General features: G+C 43.9%; 1 protein-coding gene across 1 annotated transcript; it reads right to left on the reverse strand.

Moving 5' to 3' along the window:
* Window positions 1–1,193: 1,193 nt before the first annotated feature.
* LOC134057865 (vitelline membrane outer layer protein 1-like) lies at window positions 1,194–14,156 on the reverse strand. The gene is given in 5 exon segments (XM_062514908.1): window positions 1,194–1,259; window positions 1,261–1,480; window positions 2,145–2,242; window positions 2,548–2,663; window positions 14,090–14,156. Coding segments are annotated over 5 exon segments (567 nt in total).
* Between the last annotated feature and the right edge of the window lie 5,942 nt (window positions 14,157–20,098).

Below are 20,098 nucleotides of genomic sequence, written 5' to 3' on the forward strand. Positions count from 1 at the left end.
AGGATGAGAAGCGGCAGGAGGAGCGTCCACCATCAGTTCTGTGCAGCTCCACATGGCGCTGGTCCAAGACACAGCATCTGCATGGCCCAAGCCCAGCAGTCACCTGGAGAATGCCAACGGCATCCCCCCACCTTTTTTCAAGCACACAAAGATGCATAATGCATTCTTTGAGGGAATAGCAACAGCTACATTTCCTGAAAGCTGCTCAGAGAGGCAGCAAGTCTTCTCAAACTCTTGCTAGAGAGGCTTGGTGGCTTGATAGAGTGTGATAATGATCTCCAAACATTATTTTTCTCTGAACTGAGAGTACATTCTTTACATCTAGTGTATCAAGGTAATCACTTCCATCTTACCAAAGGAAATTGGAGCATAAAAAATGGATTAATTATATAGAGTTTATTTTTAGTTTGGGTTCTCCCCCATTCTATTTAAAGCATGAAGCCCAGAGGCAACAAGCAAAATCCAAGTCCTATGAAAATGCTTTGCACTAGCAGCCAGGTGAGCTAGCAGAGCACACTGCAAAACAGCAGCAAGGGAGGCCCGGGGAGCTACCACCCACCCAGGTGGTTCAGTGCCCACAGATGAATGCAGAGTATAAACACACTTTCTAGCCGTGTTTTCTAAGGCAGGAGCTCAGGCAGAGCTAACAGATTGCTTGCAAAAAGCATGTACAAATCTTGAGACAATTCAAGCCAGGAGTGAGCAATATCAGCAAACCTTTGATGCTTCTCATGAGCCCACCCAAACGTCTGTTTCACCCCATTTGTCCCTCATTACTCATTTTGGCTTTGGCCAGAAACTTCAAATAGACTCAAATACCCATTCTTCCCTGTTTGTCATATCAACAGATCAAGTATTATTACAAGTAAGGGAAAAATGGGCAGACCAAACCTCAAAGAAACTTGCCAGTCAGAGAAAAAAGTGGAAAAATCTGACAGCTCTGAGCAATTCCTAGAGGTTGAGCACTTTCAGCAACATGCCAGCAGTACATGATGCAATGATTTGGCTATGCTAACGCAGCAGTAGCTGTAAAAGACATCATCATCATCTAAGGCATTGGTCAGAAAAGCAAGATGCAAGCAGTCAAAACATTGCAGGCATGTCCCAGGATAAAGCTAGAGGAAAGCTTTACTGATACTTCACTTGCTGTGGGATATGGGATATGTAGGCAGGGATGAAGGTGGAGCAAGTGCTCATTTGCAGCAGAAGAACTTCACATTGTTGAGAGCTGTGTCATCCTCAAGTCCCTGTGGGGGCTCTTACCTTGGTCTGGAGAACACATATCTTGCAGCTGTTGGTCCACGGGCCAAAGCTGCCCCATGACAGTCCATCACCTACCAGCACAGCTTCATATGAGCATCTGAGCTGGATGTTGTTGGCTGCTGTGTCCTCACCTGTTCCTTGGGACTTCTCTGTTCTCAGTGAAAAGGAGATCAAGTAGCCTCCAGGGCAAACTTGGAAGCTGGTCCAGGAGTCCCACCTGAGAAAAAACAGATGGAAAAATGTCTGGGCTCTGTGAACTGCTGGGAAATGCTCCTTCTCCTCATCTTAAGCTTAACACTTCCTTGACACAGCATCCTGCTGCAGTCAGGGGCCCCTTACTTTCTCCTTTTATTTTTCCTTGCTTTCCAAAGATGTACTTTTCTCTCCAGTGTTATCTCATTGGAAAAACACCAGAAAGTCTGAGGTTGGATAGTTATGGTTCTGGTGGAAACTCTGAGGGCAGCCTGAGCACATGTTTTATGAGGAATCCCTGATCCTTATGTGTGACAGGCACACACCAGGCAGATGGGAGAGCAGCCAGAATGCTGTTCCCTGCAGCAAGGCCAGGGCTCGGACCAGGCAGTTCCTAAATGCATGGTTAGAAACCCTTCCAAAGAAAGACTCTAACCCTGGGACTTTCAGGTGTTCACAGTGCTCTGCAGAAAATCCAAGGGCAAACAATAAATGGTAAAGTGAGGTAACTATTTAATAGCCCTCAAAATTAATGAAAAACAACCCCTAAACACTTGTTTTAATTCACTATACTACAGCACCATGTATACAGCAAGTCAGAGAGAAGAGACCCCTGCAAATGGTGACACCCACGGGTGTTTTGTGAGCTGGTGCATGACAAACAGGAGGGAAATCACAGTGTCACTTACTCCCCGACCAAGGACTCAATGGTCATTGAGTCATCCTGACAGAGCAGGGGTATGCCATTCAGAGTAGTATCATTTCTTCCAAACTGGTCGGGCTCCACCTGCCACAGAAGTCACACAGGGATAGAGGTAAAGGCAAAGGGGCAAAGGACCCAGGGAACGTTCTTTACGTGCGTGTTGTAAACAGTGCCACCTCCTTTCTGTAACGGGAAATAGAAAACGTCTTGGGAAGCACATCTGGCTGATGCCTCTCTCCTGGAATCCAAATTTTCACACCCATGAGACTTCTCCCAGCAGCATCAGCCACAAGCAGACTTTTCTGGTGTAGCTACAGTGGCAACATTTGCCAGAAGACTGCAGAAAATACTTTGGGACAGGAAAAGCTAGGGAATGGAGAGAATCTTACCTTCAGGGCAAATCCATTGGCATAGCCATGATGGCAAAACTGCTGGCTGCCCCACTTGCCCCAGTGGCCTCTGTCGGGCACGGTGAGGACAGAGGTGTATTCATGCACCCCTGTGCCTGGGGGGCACAGGAGGAGCAGGATCAGCGTGGCTGGCTTGAGGAACTTCACCTCTCATGCTCTGCATCTGCTGAAGGAGAGCTGGTGTATGGACTGGGGAATTTGTACCCTTCCAAGGCTGCTCACCTTTCCACACCAGCCCACTGACAAACACCACTGGAACAATAGTTTCCACCCAGGCAGTGACACAGCACTTGCTGACCCGTTCACAGTGCCCACAAGGAGATCCTCTGGGAGTTCAGCAGCTGGCACGCAGCAGATGCTGTGGCCATAGGTGTGTCCACCCCCACTGAAGAGCTATGGGAGCACCCACATACTAATATTCATTTCTGCTTCTGGCTACACAGATATTTGGTTATGGGAATGTTTGCCTTCTGAGAGTCACTGCCATAACCATTTTACCTACTGCTATTTGGCAAGGAAGGTCAAACGAGACAAAGAAACATAAGGGACCTGGTCTGGAACGAAGAATAAGTAAACTCAAGCCCTGTGTCTCCCAATACCTTCTGTTGAATAGGATTCCTGGGAATCTCAACAAATTAGGTAATTTATGGGTTTTAATGTCCTTCTTCTCAACAGCCTTCTTTATCTCAATAAAAAACTGTATGCTTTGCTTTTGCAGCAAGCTTACCCGAAGCCAGATATGCTGGGATGCCCACAGTGATTCAACTGGGGACAAGTTGAAAGGCAGAGTTTCTAGAGAGGTGATACTGAGCCTGAGAGCACAGTCTTTGAGGATGTCACGATGCAGAGAGAGGTGAATTTGAGACTCTGGACTTGAGATTCTCTTAATATAGAGTTAACCAATGCTTTGGAGGGCCTTTGGTTGGTCTTGCAGAATCTGGCAGAAGCTTTCTCTCAGCTCAATAGACAAAAAAAAAAAAGAATACATTTTAGAGATGCATCTTGATCCTCAGGATCTTAAAGCAAGATGATGTGTCAAGCCTTGAATTAACAGAAGACAAAGATTTTCCCTCTTCTGTGTTTCTCTTCCAATTCCTGTTCTGCTCCTTCTGTTCCTGTCCCATCAAAAGGTGGTGTTGCTTTTCCAACTCTTGACTCTGCATTCCCCTTACACTTGTCAGTGGTCTGTACAGGTGGCAATATATGCAAATTAAGATGATGGGAAGTTGGATGATCCTTTTAAGTGAAAAGCACTAAAAGAGCACAGCATGTGATGAAAGCACAGCCTGTCCTCCTTTTTTTAACCAGAACTTTTGTTTTACTTCTCCAAATGCATGTCAAAATCTAGAGGAGATGTGTTTTCTCCCACAAGGACTGTGCAATCACAGCAAATGGATGGAAAGGTAGAGAAGGAGTCAGGAAGAAAGGGCTGGGACCTCATTAAGGCTACAAAAGGAGCAGGATCCCCCTATTAATTTCTCCTTTTGCTGGCCCAAAACCATCACCCTTGATCACTTCACATCTAGCAGCAGTGATTCAGGTCCACAGACTGGCAGGACCTATCTTCTCTCTCAGACTCTGCCCAAATGATAAGATTCCTGCCTTTTCCCATCCCCAGAGGAGGATCCTAGGGCACAGTGAGCCCACAGCATGCAGGGGAGTGGGACGAGGCAGGAGGTGAGGCCACTTTCAGGGATTTGGCCATGAGAAATGACTCCTGTGCACACTTCACAGGTCCAGGAGAAAACTCAAGCCCAAGAGGAGAACAATTAGAGAGCCATTAGTCCAGCACCTGGGACTATAATTTTCCCATCTATAACCAAACACCTGGTAACCTGGGCTGCCAAATGTGAGATGTCTTGGACTTGATTTCACAGCACATGGCTTAGACAGCACTTAATACCTGCAGAGCAGACCCTGATTTTGCTAGCACTTAACGGTGCAAATTTTGCTTGGATGCCTCAACAAGTTCCCAAAGATCATCTTACATAGACTACCAAAATAAAAAAAAGTCTACAATAGTCAGATACAGATCTCTTACTGACACACTTACCCCTCTTTCTTGCTCCCTCTCCTGTATTTTAATATCCTTAAAAATGTCAGTTTTAAAGAAAATCAGAAAACTGATTAATTTGATTAATGAAACATCACTACAGCAAAATGACGATGATACAGGCTGTTTCATCCTTTCATTATTCATCCAGTTTAATAGAATTATTTTTGCAGGCAGAGAAGCATAAAAATTTTGCCATTACTTTTCAGCTTTTATAAAAACTTCAATTTTTTAATACACAGATTAATATAATATTAATCAGTATATTAATTTTATAAAATTATTATTGTGGTGTTATGATAGATTTAAAAATCTATATGGAACATGAAAAAATGTCTATAATATACAAAAACATATACCATACAAAATTTGCTTATTTTATAATGTGATTGAAAAAATTATGTGCTAGGTTTTCTTGAAAATTCATTAATTTCTGATTTTTACACCTGAAAATACCACACACTTAGTAATACAAACTTCATTTGGCAGTGTTGTGCTGTCTTTCTTATATTCTCAGTTTCTCATATTCATGTACCTTCTGCTGCCCAAAGGATGGAGATAATTTGAGATGTTGGACTCCTTTCAGTAAGCTGTAGCCATGCTCCTCAGCAGCTCTAATGCCAAACCTGACCATAACAATTGGGTATAAATCCACTGGAAATCACACAGCCTGGCTCTGCCAAACCTTCCTCACCTGCAGCTTGGGATGTAGATAAGACACTACACAGCAAACTGCATCCTGCAAAAGACACACTACCTCATGGAAATGGTACATCAGCAAACCCAGAAATCACACCTAGTGCAAAAAAAAATGCGAAAGGTTAATAAAGAATCTATTCTATTCTATGAAAATATGAATAAGCACAGGGTTGCATTATTTAGAAGAGGTGAGATTCTGAATGAACACAGACATCTACAGTGCAGATGTGTCCATCTGAAATAATTGCAGTGGGCTCCCTTTGTAGCTGCTGGGAGAGACAATGTGACAGCAACAGAGAGGAGCAGATATCTTCACATGAACTTCTCCCTGAAATCATCTGCTCATCACTGCTGACTACAGGGAGGCATGATTCCCAGCTGAAATAGTTTTATAACCTCAGATTGTTTAGGCCTTTTCAGGCTAGAAACGGTAGTGCTGAATGAGGATTCATTTTTCAGTAATATGGGCAAATGTTTAAGAGAAAATGAGTAATCAAATTATGTGCTATCTGGTCCTCATTTTCTCATTTGCTAAATTGACTCAGATTAATAGAAAATTGAATGGCAGGAAAAAATATAAGTGAGGGACATCAGAAATGAGACAAGAGCTGGGATTTTCTAAATGCATTAACAAAGAGAGAAGCTTTAAAGCAAATAACACAAGTATAGCCATTTCTCAGATGCAAGAGGAGACAATTTTGCATTAGTGATGGGATGTAAAGATGACCTGCATAGAGAGGTGGTGCTCTCCTTGTTGTGAAGTTACCTTCAGGTGGTTTTCCACTTGCCCACAACTCCCAGCTTTCATATAAAACTTGACCTTGAAAATTTAGACAGTTACCTACTAGGCTGAGCATACATTATTTAGTCTTTAACACAGAAATTACAGTCTTTACAGCTTCTCTCATTTTTTATTTCTGTGTAATTGATAGAACTAATTTCCTTCATCTATGAATCTATGAATTTGTATGTCTTCTTTCTATTGCCTTATTCTTTATTTGCTGGTTTCAATTTTTATTTACAATTACTAATAACACTTCAACACATTCTTGTGAAAGCCTATTTTTTTTCCTTTCTACCAAATTAATTTCAGTATTACCTGCCCACACAAGAACAGAAAACACATAAAAGGTCCACTTGTCACTGAAATCTCATTGCGATTTCCACTTGATTACAGTGGCCAGCAAGAAAATCAAATATCAAATATCCTTAAGAAGCCTGCTGAGCAGAAAGAAAGCAGAGACCATGACCAGTATCAAAGAAATTGTTTTTCATGTATCTCATGTTTTTTTTACATTATTTGCACGGAGACATTCACTTCTTTTTCTCATAGCTGTGTTAGGGTCCAGAATTAGCAGGAAAGGTGGTTGACAGATAAGGACCAGAAAATAGTAGCAAAAGAAATTAGAAGTATCTGCTCAGGCAAGATTGAACAGTGGCAGCTGGGGATGGAGAAAATGCTGTCTGGCTGCAGCCCAGGTGTGCTGGAAGGAGGTGGAGGGAAGCTGTGAAGAGAACTCCTGGGACCTGGAGATAAAGCCAGAGCAGACAACTCAGTCCATTTCTGCCCTGGCTACAGAACATCACTGGGCAAGAACAGAAACCAAAACGCTGTCTCATTTGGTACTGGTAAGTACCAAAGTTGACTCTTTCTGAAGGTCTAATCCTGCACACACTGTTTCCTAGACCTCTCACCATTTTTGCTGATCTCTTCTGGACTGTACTCTGTTGGTCAAATACTGTTTTGAACAGCTTTTCAACAGAGATCTTGTCACTGCACTGCAGCATGATAGTTTAAAGGTGGAAGTTTTCTAATTGTTAATTTAGTTAAAATACCCAGCATTTTAGCAAGGGTGGCATTTGCACCTCTCTCCATGTAGAACTGCTGCCTCACCAGTCACTCTCCCTCACCTTTTTGAAAGTAGCTATTCTCATGTTAATGTAACATTTTGCACCTGTACTTATTTTGAATTTTATCCCCAATCTTCTAGTGTCTTCGCCTCCCAGGCTGATGATAGCTATAAATTTAATAAGCAAACTCTCTATTCTACTGTGCAATAAAATGAATAAAAATATCAAGTCATTTCAGACTAGAATTGTCTCCTGTGGAACATGGCTTGATATGTGTTTTTACAGTAGTATCAGGCTTTCAGTAGTTTTTTACTATTGATTCAAATTGCTAATTAACAAAAAAACCCCACAAAGAAATGGAGAGGCGGACCCTCCTGCAGTGCAGATTTACTGACCGCCAGAGACCAAATGCCAATTTACACCCACTGCAAATCTTCAACTAAAGATCACTTCAGATACAAAAACTTTAGCAACTTATTCTGAAAATTCATTGGCAAAAGTTCTCAGGAAACCTATCCTTAACAACAGTCACAGGGTTGCTCCACCCCCTTGAAACTGAGGCTCAAGAATGCCAAGAAAATAAAACAGAATAAGCTCTACTGAGGGTAAGGGGAGGAAGGGAGAAAGAAGGGGGGAAAAAAGAAAGACACTGAAAAAAGCCTTGAAAATAAAGTTGAATATCTGTATATTATTTTGATAGGTACCAGATCATTCAAAGTTCCCTTAATTTTTTAAATAAAGGACTTTATTAACAGATCCTGAACACAGGTGAAGTGGAGGATGAAAAGAAAGGAGAGAGCATGTCTTTCTTTGACGTCAAAATGTCTAAAATTTTTAATATATGTAAACACCTTTTTCCTATATCAGGGGTTTTTTATCACGTATGGCAATTCAGGTGTCAGTTGAAAATACTCCAGCCATCACTCTGAGCTGCATGGTCATAAACAGAGAAGATCATACCCTGATCTACACCCAGAAACAGGCAATGCGATGGTGCAGACTATGCCTCCTGTTTTGACAAAAGGTCTTGAGGCCATTACCCATGGAAGAGAGTCCATTTTCTTCCAGGAAATCCATACATGGAATTACAATCCCCTTCCAGTCCAGAGCCGGGTAGAAATAAATGATGGTCATTGGGAACTACCATGTGCAATTACTGCTGGCCACTGCAGTCCAAATGTTGCACTTTGAGAAAAGACTCAAGCAAGAGTCTTTTTCTCTCCCTCAAGAACTCTTCATAGGCAGACGTGTTGATCCAGGGAATTTACTGTGAAACAGACCCTGTTGTCTATATTTAGCTATCCACCTCTGGAATTCATACTGCAGAGTGTTTGAGCACAGCATTAATGTTCTGGATTTCATTTATATTCCTAAAGTTCACCAAGTGTTAAAGAACTTTGCTCCACTTGATCTTGCAGCACCTTAAAAGTTCAGATCTTCAATCATCAGCCTCTGAATCAAGGTCCCAAAGCCCTCACCACTGACCAGAGAAGTGATGACTTGGGAGGAATCCATGGTCCTGCCACAGCTTCAGCAGCTTTGCTGATGGATTGCTCTGGGGTCTCTGTCAGGAGCAGCTTAATATGGGGGAAACACTGGTTAGGCACAGGTTAACCCAAAATATCATGTACCTGGGAGTAGATTGGAGTGGAAACATGAAGGCTAGTCCTGCTGAGTTATGAGTAGGTATTTATGCTGTGGTTTTGAACCTGCTGTATTCTTGACTTCAACTCCTGCAAACACACTGATCCAGACCTACATCCCTCACCTCACCTCCATCATAGCCATCAAGAGCAAGAATTGGGCACCACCTATAAACAACAGTGGCTGTTTGGGGAATGATCTATTTATCATTTACACTCTGATTTATTATTTACCCTGATCTAGAAAGGTCCCATTTATTTAGCGAGTTTCCGTAGTGTTCTTCACTGAGTTATCGAAGCACTCCATAAACATTATTTTCCCTTGTCAAACAAGGGAGTGACATTTCTCCATGCAATAGTCCAGGCACCAAGGTGCACAGACTAAAGACAGAAACACCTATTCACTCTGAGTGCCACATTTCCTCAACTATATTTCAAAGTTTTGAGTATTACAGCATTACAGTATTTGAATTTGAATATTACAGTATTACAGTATTATTTGAGTATTACAATCTACAGGTAGATTTCAGGAACAGGGGAGACTGTGTGTTGCTTTTCTGTCCAGCACCAAGACAGGTGAAGGTGTACAACTATTGTTGCAGCAATACTCCTCCTCTGCTCAGGGCTGGTTTACCTAGCAGGGATGGAATAACCAGTCCAATTAATGCAATTGCTGCCAAGGCTCGTCTCCATAGGTGATTTTTTTTTTTTTGCTGCATTTAACATTCATGCCAATTAGAGATGACAAAGTAATGTGGAGAAGGAATTAATATGATGAATACATTGTCAGACTTCACATTGTTCCAAAAACGCACTCATGAAATTTTGATGTTTTAAAACACTGCTAAGCCTCCTTCTAAGAAAGGCCTGAACCCAAAGTTGAACAGTCAAGTGCACAACAAAAGTAGTTTCACCATAAGACTTTCCAATGTGGCAAAGCTACAATCCACTGAAAAACATTGGGAAGGAACCTGGTCAAGACAGCTGTTATTCCTCCTGTTCACAGATTACTCCAAATCCTCTACTGCTTTTGAAAGACCCGAGTGATTTACATATATATATATATATATATATGTATTTTTTTATTTTTTTTTAAAGCCACTTACCTTCATCCCTACCCACTATAACCTGCACTGAGCCCACACTGGTTTCACTCTCCTCCAAGCTGAACCAATGGGCACAAGGGTCCTGATCCCTTCCTCTCCGGAGCTACCTCAGAGCAGAGGTAAACCTCATACTCATGGGAGCTGACAGTCTCTGAACAGACTTGAAATTTCTGTGCCATGAAAATCACCCGTGCTGAGAAACTTCTCACAGAGAGGATAAGTGCATGAAATGACATCTCCTCTTTGTACATATTTGTACATTTATTTTATATGCAGGTATTAAGAAAAGGATAAATTCTTGAGCAACTTAACTGTTGTTTGGTCCCCAAAAAGCCTGCCACTGCAGATGATCTGTACAGGGCCATGCCCACAAGCAGGTCTCCTACAGGAAGCCCACCTAATTCTTTCTCTTTTCTGCCACACCAAGTTTTCAGACAGCCATGAGAGCTTTTCTCTTGGAAGACTCATCATGACCATGCTGGGCTCTGTTTTGTTATCTCACTGCTCTAAAGACTCCACCTAAATGTATTTGCCAGGCATGCTGGTTTTGGCATGTCCTGACACTGCCGTGTCCATCTCTTCCCCCAGTGCTCATCCCTCATATCATACTAGGCAGAGGAGAGATACTCACATTGGGCAGAAGGAACACCAGAGTGCTTGCATGGTGCTCCCTTCCACCTTGAGGAAGGACCTCAGAAACAGCAGAGGGAGAGGAGAAAGCTTCTTTTTTTTTTTTTTTCTTTTTATGGCATCACCTGCAGGTTGATGTTTTCTTGATGGTTCTCATCACTGCTTCATGTCCGTGTGGGCTGCACCCAGAGAGCAGAGCTGGGTGTCCCTGGCTGCTACTGCGTCACCCACCCTGCCTGAGCAAACACACTTGATCCTTCAGCTTCTCTCTGGGGTTCTTGCTTGGTTTCATTACTTCAGGGGGAAAAGAGTGAGTGCCTTAATGAAAAATCTCCCTCTCTCAGCTACTTTCTGTGGTCCCTTTTCTTTTGCACTCAGATAAAACTGTGAGTTCTTATTTCCTCCAGGGGAGGAAATTGCAGCTATACACTGCTTGCAGGCAAACTGTGCTTGCCTTGCCTCTAAGAGCTGCCTGTGTGCAATGCTCCAGGTTTTGCAACCACAGAAGCATTCCTTGACAGAAGGTTTTGTTCACCAAGTACTTAATCCTTTGTTCATGTGGGGCTATCCCTGGTTTCACCCCTCTCTTCAGAGCTGCTGGAAGCCCCCCCATTAGGGCTGCCAGGCAGTGGAGTGAGCAGAGGGAAGCTGCTGATGGAAAACGCCATTCCCAAGCTGCCCGCCCTTGCAGAGCCCCGTGTCAGTGACAGCCAGGACAGGTCACTGAAGACCTGCTCAGCTCCATGCCAAGGAGCAATGGCTGTGCCAGAGGCCAGAGCCAGGCCAGAGCTCACAGATACCAGGTCCTGCACTCAGGGGCTTGATTTCATTTCCTCCTGTTGCTTACAGGGAGCAGGAGCACAAAGCACATTTTTGTCATTCCTGTTCCTAAGGAGGAGACTCTTGGGCAACCAGGGGAAATCTCCACTATCACTTTAGTGGATGCACTGGATTTGTACTACAGGTAAAAGCCTTCTTCACTGCCAGTAGTATTTTATGCCAGCTACTCACGTTATTAACTGAGAACCCTCTGAAAATCCTCCTTGATCCCAGAACATGACTTTCCACTGTACCACCACCTGCAGTGACAGCAGCAGCTCCCAGCTCCCAGGCTACTTGCCAAAAAATATCTCATATCTAGATTTCCCTCAGAATGTCCAGGTTTTCAGTAATTTTATGCAGCTGGAATATGGATTTCTTCCTTTCTTGAAAATTTATGGACATTTCCCAAGAAAATCTTTCACAAAAATAGGGCAATTCATGAAGACATGAACCCTGTTTACCTCCCATACCAATGCCCTAGAGGTCAGCCTCTGTTTCCCTCATCTTTGCCTACTCCTCCAAGTAGGATTGCACTTGGTCTTTGAAGGTCTTTGAACACTACAAATGGTATCTGCACAATTAACTGGAGTAACACTTGCTTTGGGGAATTTCCTCAATGCTTTGGTCATTTTGTCCCTTCTGCACCCACAGCCAGGTGTAGAAGAGCAAAGCCCATGAGTGTCTCGAAATTCCAGTCCAACCAACTTGGCCACAGAAGCATCACCAGTGGGGCTGATGTCTTTTCTATTTTAACTGTATCCCTACATGAAATGTAGTTGCAAAAATTAAAAGACAAAAATTTTTCTAAAAATATACCAGCACAATTTTCGCTCCAAACTGGGGCAAGTCACTGTGGAAAAAAAAAACACTATTCACAGCATGAGTCTCTTCTGTGGCCACATCTGCACAATTTTATCATTCATTTAGACCTTGGCTCTACCCAGTGAGTGATCTATTAGCTAAAAGTACCTCAAAAAAAGGAAACTTTAGTGCATAAATTAATGCAAACCAAGCCTGAGCTCTTCCATCCCACGTTCCTGGGAGCTGTTATGCTCTCTGTGTTGCTGCAAGAAGTGGACACTCTGCTGTAGCCTGGGCACAGCATGCTGATGAGAGGGGAGACAAGGGCAAGGCAGAAGACAAGATCCAGGACTTCAGCTTTAAAGCCTGGATGAGAAAGAACTACTCAGAAAACAGTCAACTTTGTGTATTCATATTGAAACCAGACCAATCACAGTGTGTCCACTTGAGTGACACCTGGAGATAACGCAGAATTCAAAGGCTAGACAGTGAAAATGCCTTCTTACATATGTCAGGAAATGAACATGCCTTGACAAAACAAATCGGGGATGGCTCAAATCTCCTTAGCAGCACAGCAAAGTTTAGCTCCATGACCCCAACAAAGTCCCAAGTGGAATACACTCCACTTCTGCAGAGGAGAGCAGTGTTGATGTGTCTAAGCTGCTGCAAATGCTACTGGTGCATTTGAGATCTGCTGTCCCTGCTCCACCACATCAGGTTTTCACTGCTGCGCTGGGGGGACTCAGACTGGAGAGGTTTTCTGGTCCCACAAAACTTTAGCAAAAAACGTGAACATATTTCAAAGCATACAGTGGAAGTCCTATTCCCTAAATCATTCACTTTAATATGTAGTCTGTGCCTGGCCATAGCAGAGAAGCTCAAACATTTTTTTAGGTTTGGGAGTTTTTTTGAGAGAGAGAGTTTACGCAAGTAAACCACTGTTTCTCTACTCTCCTTTTCTCTATTTGGCCCCCAAATGTCCTTACATCTCCCCATCCCTTCATTTAAAAAGTGCTGCTGCCAGTCTGAGAGTGTGTTCCTTAACCACAACCCAATCCCGATCTGTGCCAGTACTCAGGCAGGCTCACTTGGGCTCACCCAGCTCCACAAACAGTGCCGTAGCTGGAGGAAAGTGCCAACTATCCCAGAAAATTGGTTCCACGGTATTCCTTTCATGTCAGTGCTAGGCAGGATTTCTTTCTTTGTTTGTTTTCTTCAGTGCTGCTTGGGGGATATTTACCCTTTGCTAGGCTCACATTGCTGGTCAGGGAAAGGACTCCCCAGGCAGCAGGAATTTGATGTCCCACAGTTTCTTATCTGCAACTCTTGTCCAGCTTGTATTAATAAAGGTTGAAGATCATTTAGGACTTCCAGTCTCCTGGCCAGTTGCAGAGGGGGTGGGAAATTCAGGATGGAGTTACACTCACAGTAAAACATAACACATGTAATAATATGTGATTTAACAACTATTTTCATATACTTAATCTAATAAACACAGAATATGCTGTAATGTACATGTGGCCCTGGTTACTTACATTCTCCTTTAACAGTTTGTGTTACAGATCCCAGCTGTTTGACTGCTTTTGCTCATATTCTCGATGTTTTCCCAAATTTATCCTGGAAATACAGAGAAAATAAACACTTTGTAATGATGTTTTTGGCAGCAGCCTTCACCCATTTACTGGTGTGAAGCTCCCATAGACTCCTGTCACTTGACATTTCACACTCCCCTCTCCCAGGCACTGACTGAGGCTTGGGTACCCGAGAGCACAGCGGTGCAGGGGCTGAGGCAAGCAGCTGAGCAAGGCCCCAGGGAAAGCTGTTCCTAACAAGCCCACAGGCAAGCGTGACATGATCCTGTGTGGCTGAGGGGGAGAATTGGCATCCCCCTCCCACCCCAGTCCATGCGCTCTCACCTGCAGCACCCAACAGCTCAGCCGAGTGCCCGTGGCTGCAGAGTGCCTGTGGTGCCCACTGAGCCATGCCCGTGGGAGCTGCACTGCTCCCCACGAGGCTGCTCCCACTTGGCTGCCCATCAGCCCCAGGAGAAGCTACGTGCCCAGTGAGTCTCCAGAGGAGACAGCAGCTCCTGGGGGCTCTGCCACAGCTCAGCAGCTGAAGGTCAGGGTGGGCTCTTGGCTTGCAGAACTAGTTGATGATTAGAGCAAACAGTCTGGAAAGATGTGCAGGAGACTTTCTGGCGCATTCCTACTCCAAAGCAATCACTGCACAACTAGGCACCACTGATCCATTTCTGCTCAAACATCCCTGAAAATCCTCCAATGATAATCTTGCAACCTCCCTGGGCTTAATTATTGTTATTAAGGATACTCCCTGGCCAATCTGAGCATGCGACAGTACTCATTCATTATACTTTGTCTCAGACAGAATCCCGACCACTCCCTCCCACTCTACGGCAGTATTCTGGACTGTTGCAGGCTCTTATCCTGTCCCTCTCCCTCAGCAGCTGTAGCTGCTTGCAGTGCATGGGGACTTGTTAACCTCCCTGCAGATCCCAGGTGACTGCACTCCTACTGTGATATGGTTTCTAAGTCCTTGGAGCAATGCCTACCTCCCCAGCCTACTCCCTACATCTCCCCCTTCCACAGGAGTTCCAGTACAGCCACCAGTCTCCCCCCTTGGCCCCTTACAGTTGCCTCCCAGTCTGGCTCTACATGGCATGGAGGGAGCCCAGAGGAAGAACACAGAAAATCCTGGAGTAGACTTTCTCCCCTGAGCTTCCTACATTGTCCTTCCCACATCCTCCCACGGCAGCACTGGCTGCAGACCCCTGACTGAACTGCTGTTCCCAAGAATCCCTCTCCCCTGTGCCCCACAGCTCAGTTACATGGTCCCAGCTCTCACGCTCCTTATGCACAGACTACTGACCATATTTGTTGCCTTCTGTTGGACTCTATCCAACTGGGCTATATCCTGCTGGAAGTTCAGTGGCCTCAGCTGAGCAGAGCAGCCCCACTGGGGGCTCACACTTGCTGAGAAGAGAACTCACTCCATGTGTCTCATAGGCTGTAATTCGGTTCATATTTCTCAGCATGGGGATGACCTGACACCACTGACTCATGCATTGTCTTTGGTCCTTTATAACCCTCAGACCCTTCTCTGCAGAGCGATGTCAATGCAGGTATTTTTCTTCATGCAGCTGCTTATTTCTGCAGAAGGTAGGAGGTCACCCTTGTCCCTAGAATAGAATCTCATCCTATTTTTCTCAAATTATTTCTCCAATTTGACAGGACCATTTATCAAGCTCAAGCTGCGTCTTCCAAAGTACTTGCAGCCTATTCCAGCTTGCTGTGGCCTGCAGAGTTAATAAGCTTGTTATTTATTTTAGAGACCACCATTAACAATGACCTGGCCCAGCGCTTCCCGGCTAGTGACTTTCTTCCCAGAGGCGACCCTGTTCATTCTTCATGAAGCTTTCCTGTGGAAATTGGATTTGGTTAGGCAAGACATAGGAGGAAACAAAGCTAAACTGAGATTATTACTTGTTTCCCATCTGAGGGGAAAAAAAGTAACACATAATGCTTGTCGTCTGCTTCATTTAGCAGTCAGAGCCAGTAGCAAGTCACAAATGTGTGACACAGCCACCAAATCAAGATCACCTCCTATAAGCCAGTGTCCCAGAGAGGAGCTGAAAGATGGAAGAAGATGGTGCATGCAGTGGCTGGGGCAAAGATTATCAACAAGCCTGGGGTACACTGCCAAAGCAGGACACTGCTGAGGGCAGGGGTCAGAAAGCAAAAGCCACGGAACCATAAACCGGTCCATAAAAAGAGAAAAGCTCTCTGGCTGCACCTTTGCTTGGCCAACTGAGGATTTAACTTACAACCAGTCTGTCTCTCTCCTCTCAGCTCAGAAGAGTTGCCCAACTCTCCCAGCAACCACGGACAGTGCTCCTGTCTCGCTGCTGCACTGAGAAGTGGCTGTCCCCACGCTGACAGCTGCTCTCAGATGACACAGGAGCAGATGGCAGCAGTGATCACAGAGGCTGTATTACCCTCTGTTGCTGCAGTACAAATTCTCTCATTTCCAAAGCCAGGAGCCATCCATTGACTGCTCTTTCCACAGGTTTAAGATGAACTGTTGATGTGCAAACCCTCTGCAGCTGCCTTCTTCTGGCTCTGCTCCTGTGTGCTCAAGAAAATGGAGCTCAGCAGCACAGCCCTGTCCCTGCTGTGCTCATGGAGCCTTCTGGGCTAACAAAGGGATTGTTCCTCCTTGGCTATGACAAGGGATTTGCAATGACAGTAAAGAACCTCTCTCCTTTTCCATGATCTACCTTCTGCCCTTGTACTTTCAATATCCTGTCTCATGAAGAGGATTCATTTGTGATTGAGGTATTTTTCTTATGAGGTGTTCTGGGTTTTTTTCTTCCCCTCTGTTTGCAATTAGCAAATGGGCCCTTGGAGCATAACAACTATAAGAATATCTAAAACTCAGGGTTTAGACTGAAGGGATGTTATTAAAGATGAATTTTGAGACTTTGAAGAACAAGAGTAATGGGGATTTAACTATTCAAATCCCCAGAGTTCCCAGACAACACAGAAAATACCAGAAGGAAGTGCAAAGGAAGAGCTCAAAAGGATAAATCTGTGTGGTTTAGGATAGAGAAGGGATGAGATAATGTCTGGAAATTGATTAAAGTAGAGAAATAACTGTGTAAACTGGGAGACAGAGCATAAATCAGGCAAGAAATGTGCTCAGAATTAACTCAGAGGACAAGTCCAGAGAAGAATTTTGCTGTCACAGTTATGGCAGTAACCCTGCCATATATCTAGTTTTACACCCGTTCAGTCCCAAACAGCATCTCAGCAGACATGGCTTTTTGAAGGAACCTGAGCACCCTGCTCAAAGGAGGGACATATCCAGTCAAGTTTTGATGATTATTTTCCCCACAAAAATTTCTTCAAATTTGTTTATTTTCATTCTTCAAAGGGAGTAAAAGCTGGCAGCAGTACTTCATGCCAGGATAGCTATGGCTTTGTTTGGAATGAAATACCAACAAAGCTTTGCCACAAAGTGATGAAGTTCCCAGGGCTCACCACCTGGAAGGAATTTCATGGCAGATTTCATACAGAAAGCGAAGCACTTAATTTTCAGTTAATTTTAATTCACTTTCGCACCACCTCCACAATCCTCTCTTCAGATCTTCAGAAAAACTGTCCTAGTAGTCTCTCCAGGCTGGCTATGGGGCACCATCAGAGCTGCAGGATGCCCATCTCTCTCTGTATCTCAGGGCTCAGACAATGCTTTAGGTCTCTGTTGCCAGGTTCTCAGGAGTGCTCAGCATAGCTCCTGGGTCTCTATTCCTCTTGCTCACTGAAAAACCACAGATACAGACCCTGCACGGGGTCCTTCTCCATTCTTCCCACACAAAGGCAGTCTTCAAAGGAAACCCATGGGTTTGAAGACTGACTGAGAGCAGGAGCAGCCTGAAGGTTGTGGTGCTGGAAGTACAGGACCAAGAAACACAAGTCATTAACTTTTACTTGGGGAAGGGTAAAAGAAAACTGTTAATGTTATACCATAAGGTGAAGGAGGCTGCAGGAGACAGTGAGTGCTAATATTGCAGCCAGATGGAAAAAAACAGAAGTAACATATCTGGTGGTAGATTGCATGTGAAAACACAACAGAAAAAAAAGCCCTTTGAGGAACAAATGGCAAAAGGAATAAATGCTATTAATGTTTCTTCACATCAAAAATTCAGGGCCCTGCCAGAAAATCTGTAGGGCCAACTGATACTACAAAAGATAACAGCAGATATGGCCATTTTAAAGTTATTTATTTGCTCAATTTTCATAGTGGAAGAAACTTTGTGTTCAAATGGTTCCAGCCATTCTCAGGGGTGAGGGTTCTTAAGGAAAATTAGGTAGAAATCAAAATTACTTCAGAAGAGGGATTTTAAAAGTCACAGAGTGAATAGCAATGAATGACTGATAATAAGTACTCAGGAGGTCTTTGTCTCTAAACTGGAAGAGCTAAGATCATAGCAGTGATGGATGTATCTTATAAAATTACTTGGAAGTTAAACAGAAGCAAACATGAGGTCAATTTTAAAATTTTGCTCCAAAGGTGATGGGAGTAACTACATGCCTCTTATTCCATCTTAGATACTACAGTGGGGTCTGCCAATCTGTGCTACATCTACGTGCTGTGGCAAAGTCTTTGTTGGGAAACTGCAGGGGTGACTTCCATGAGAAGATGCCAGTGGCTGCACCCATGTCAGACAGAGCCAATGCCAGCCAGCCTCAGGACATATTCACCTGAGCTGAGCCCATCAGTGATGCTGGTGGTAACTCTCTAAAACGTATTTAAGAAAGGGTAAGAATCCTGCACAGCAGCTGGAGAGAGGAGTAAGAATATGTAAGAGAAACAGCTCTGCTGATACTGAGGTTAGCGCAGAGGAGGGGCAGGAGGTGCTCCAGACACTGGATCTGAGATTCCCTTGCAGCCTGTGGTGCATCCCATGGTGAAGCAGCTGTGTCCCTGCAGCCCACAGAGCACCACAGGGGAGCAGAGACTTTTTGAGCCATTTTTGAGCCACTGCATCTGTTTTTAAACTGACATGACAGAAACCAGAGCACAACATTTGAAAGGCTGACTGAAGCACCCTTGGCAGCACCAAAGAATTCCTGATACTAGGTCTTTTATCAAAGAAATATCTTTAGTTTATAGGTGTGGGAACAATTTAACTGGTTTTATCTCCAATGACATTACAAAGGCCACCACAAGAATGTTTTCAGCCTACACACAGTTTAAAGTGGTTGTTTCTCACCACCACCTAAGAAGGTTTACGTTGCTAGAGAAGGTCAGCTGAGAACACAGCCCCTGGACAGCCCCACCATCTCACAAATAGGCGGAAAATGACAAAATACCTTCTGCCCTAGGGAAAGGGGGTTTCAGCTAACCTGCACTTAGGTATCTACAATGTAAATGTGTACACACAATGCCAGTAAGGCTGCTCCAACCACTTCATTCTATAATCTTGATGTTTTGGCTGTGTGATTACCTTTTACCTGCTGATTTCTTTACTTGCTGATTTCTGATTATTTTGAGCACCCATTTTCAAATATTTTGTCTTCATTGTTACTCTGTTCTTTTTTGTCATAGGGTGGAGGACTTAAGCTGCCCAAAACAAATAAAGATATATCCTTTTGGTTTATATGTTTGCAAAATTACAGAACTGATCTTTGCTCTGCACTGGCCATCGTGTCTTCAGTTGCTGAGTGGAACGTTATCCTGCCTTCCAAAATCTTGATTAAAAGAAGAAAGGACATGTCACACATGACCCTACCACTAGCAGCCATAGCTTACCAGCAGAGAAGTTGCCAGATTCACTGAGCTCAAACTCCAGCTTTCCAAAGTTACATAATTAAAAATCCATCCATCCTAGGCTTGCAAGCTGGTATTTTTCCTGCCTGACTAGAAACCTGCAGGTTAACTGAGAAAGAAGCAGTGGGTGAACAGCAAGAGCTTCCCCAGATGATAAAATGTTAATTAGCAGGAATGTTAGAGACATCACAGGATGCCCAGGGAAGTTCAGTGTATCAGCAGGTCTACCCAAAAGTATTCATTTGCCCTGCACTCCAGCAGCACAATTCAGCAAAATTCAGCTGCTGATACTGATCCCATAATTTTCATTTCAGTCCATTCCTTACTCCTAGAGCTGGGAAAGTTTTCTGTAGGGAAAGGGGCGAGAGAGGAGGGGAGGAAAAGTCCTTTCACCCACAAAGATTCATCGCTCTAGAAGAGTTAAAAATTAATGAGAGACAGGAGAGGGAAATAGAAAGCTGAGATTAGTTCCTTGTTTGTTTTCTTGCTCCCCACCGTGAAGTTATAGAAATGTACCCAGTGTTCGCTTTCTCCCACCAGCAGTTAATTACTTGTGTGAACAGCTTTCACTGTTT

Source organism: Cinclus cinclus, chromosome 2, assembly GCF_963662255.1.
Source record: "Cinclus cinclus chromosome 2, bCinCin1.1, whole genome shotgun sequence".
Taxonomy (NCBI): domain Eukaryota; kingdom Metazoa; phylum Chordata; class Aves; order Passeriformes; family Cinclidae; genus Cinclus; species Cinclus cinclus.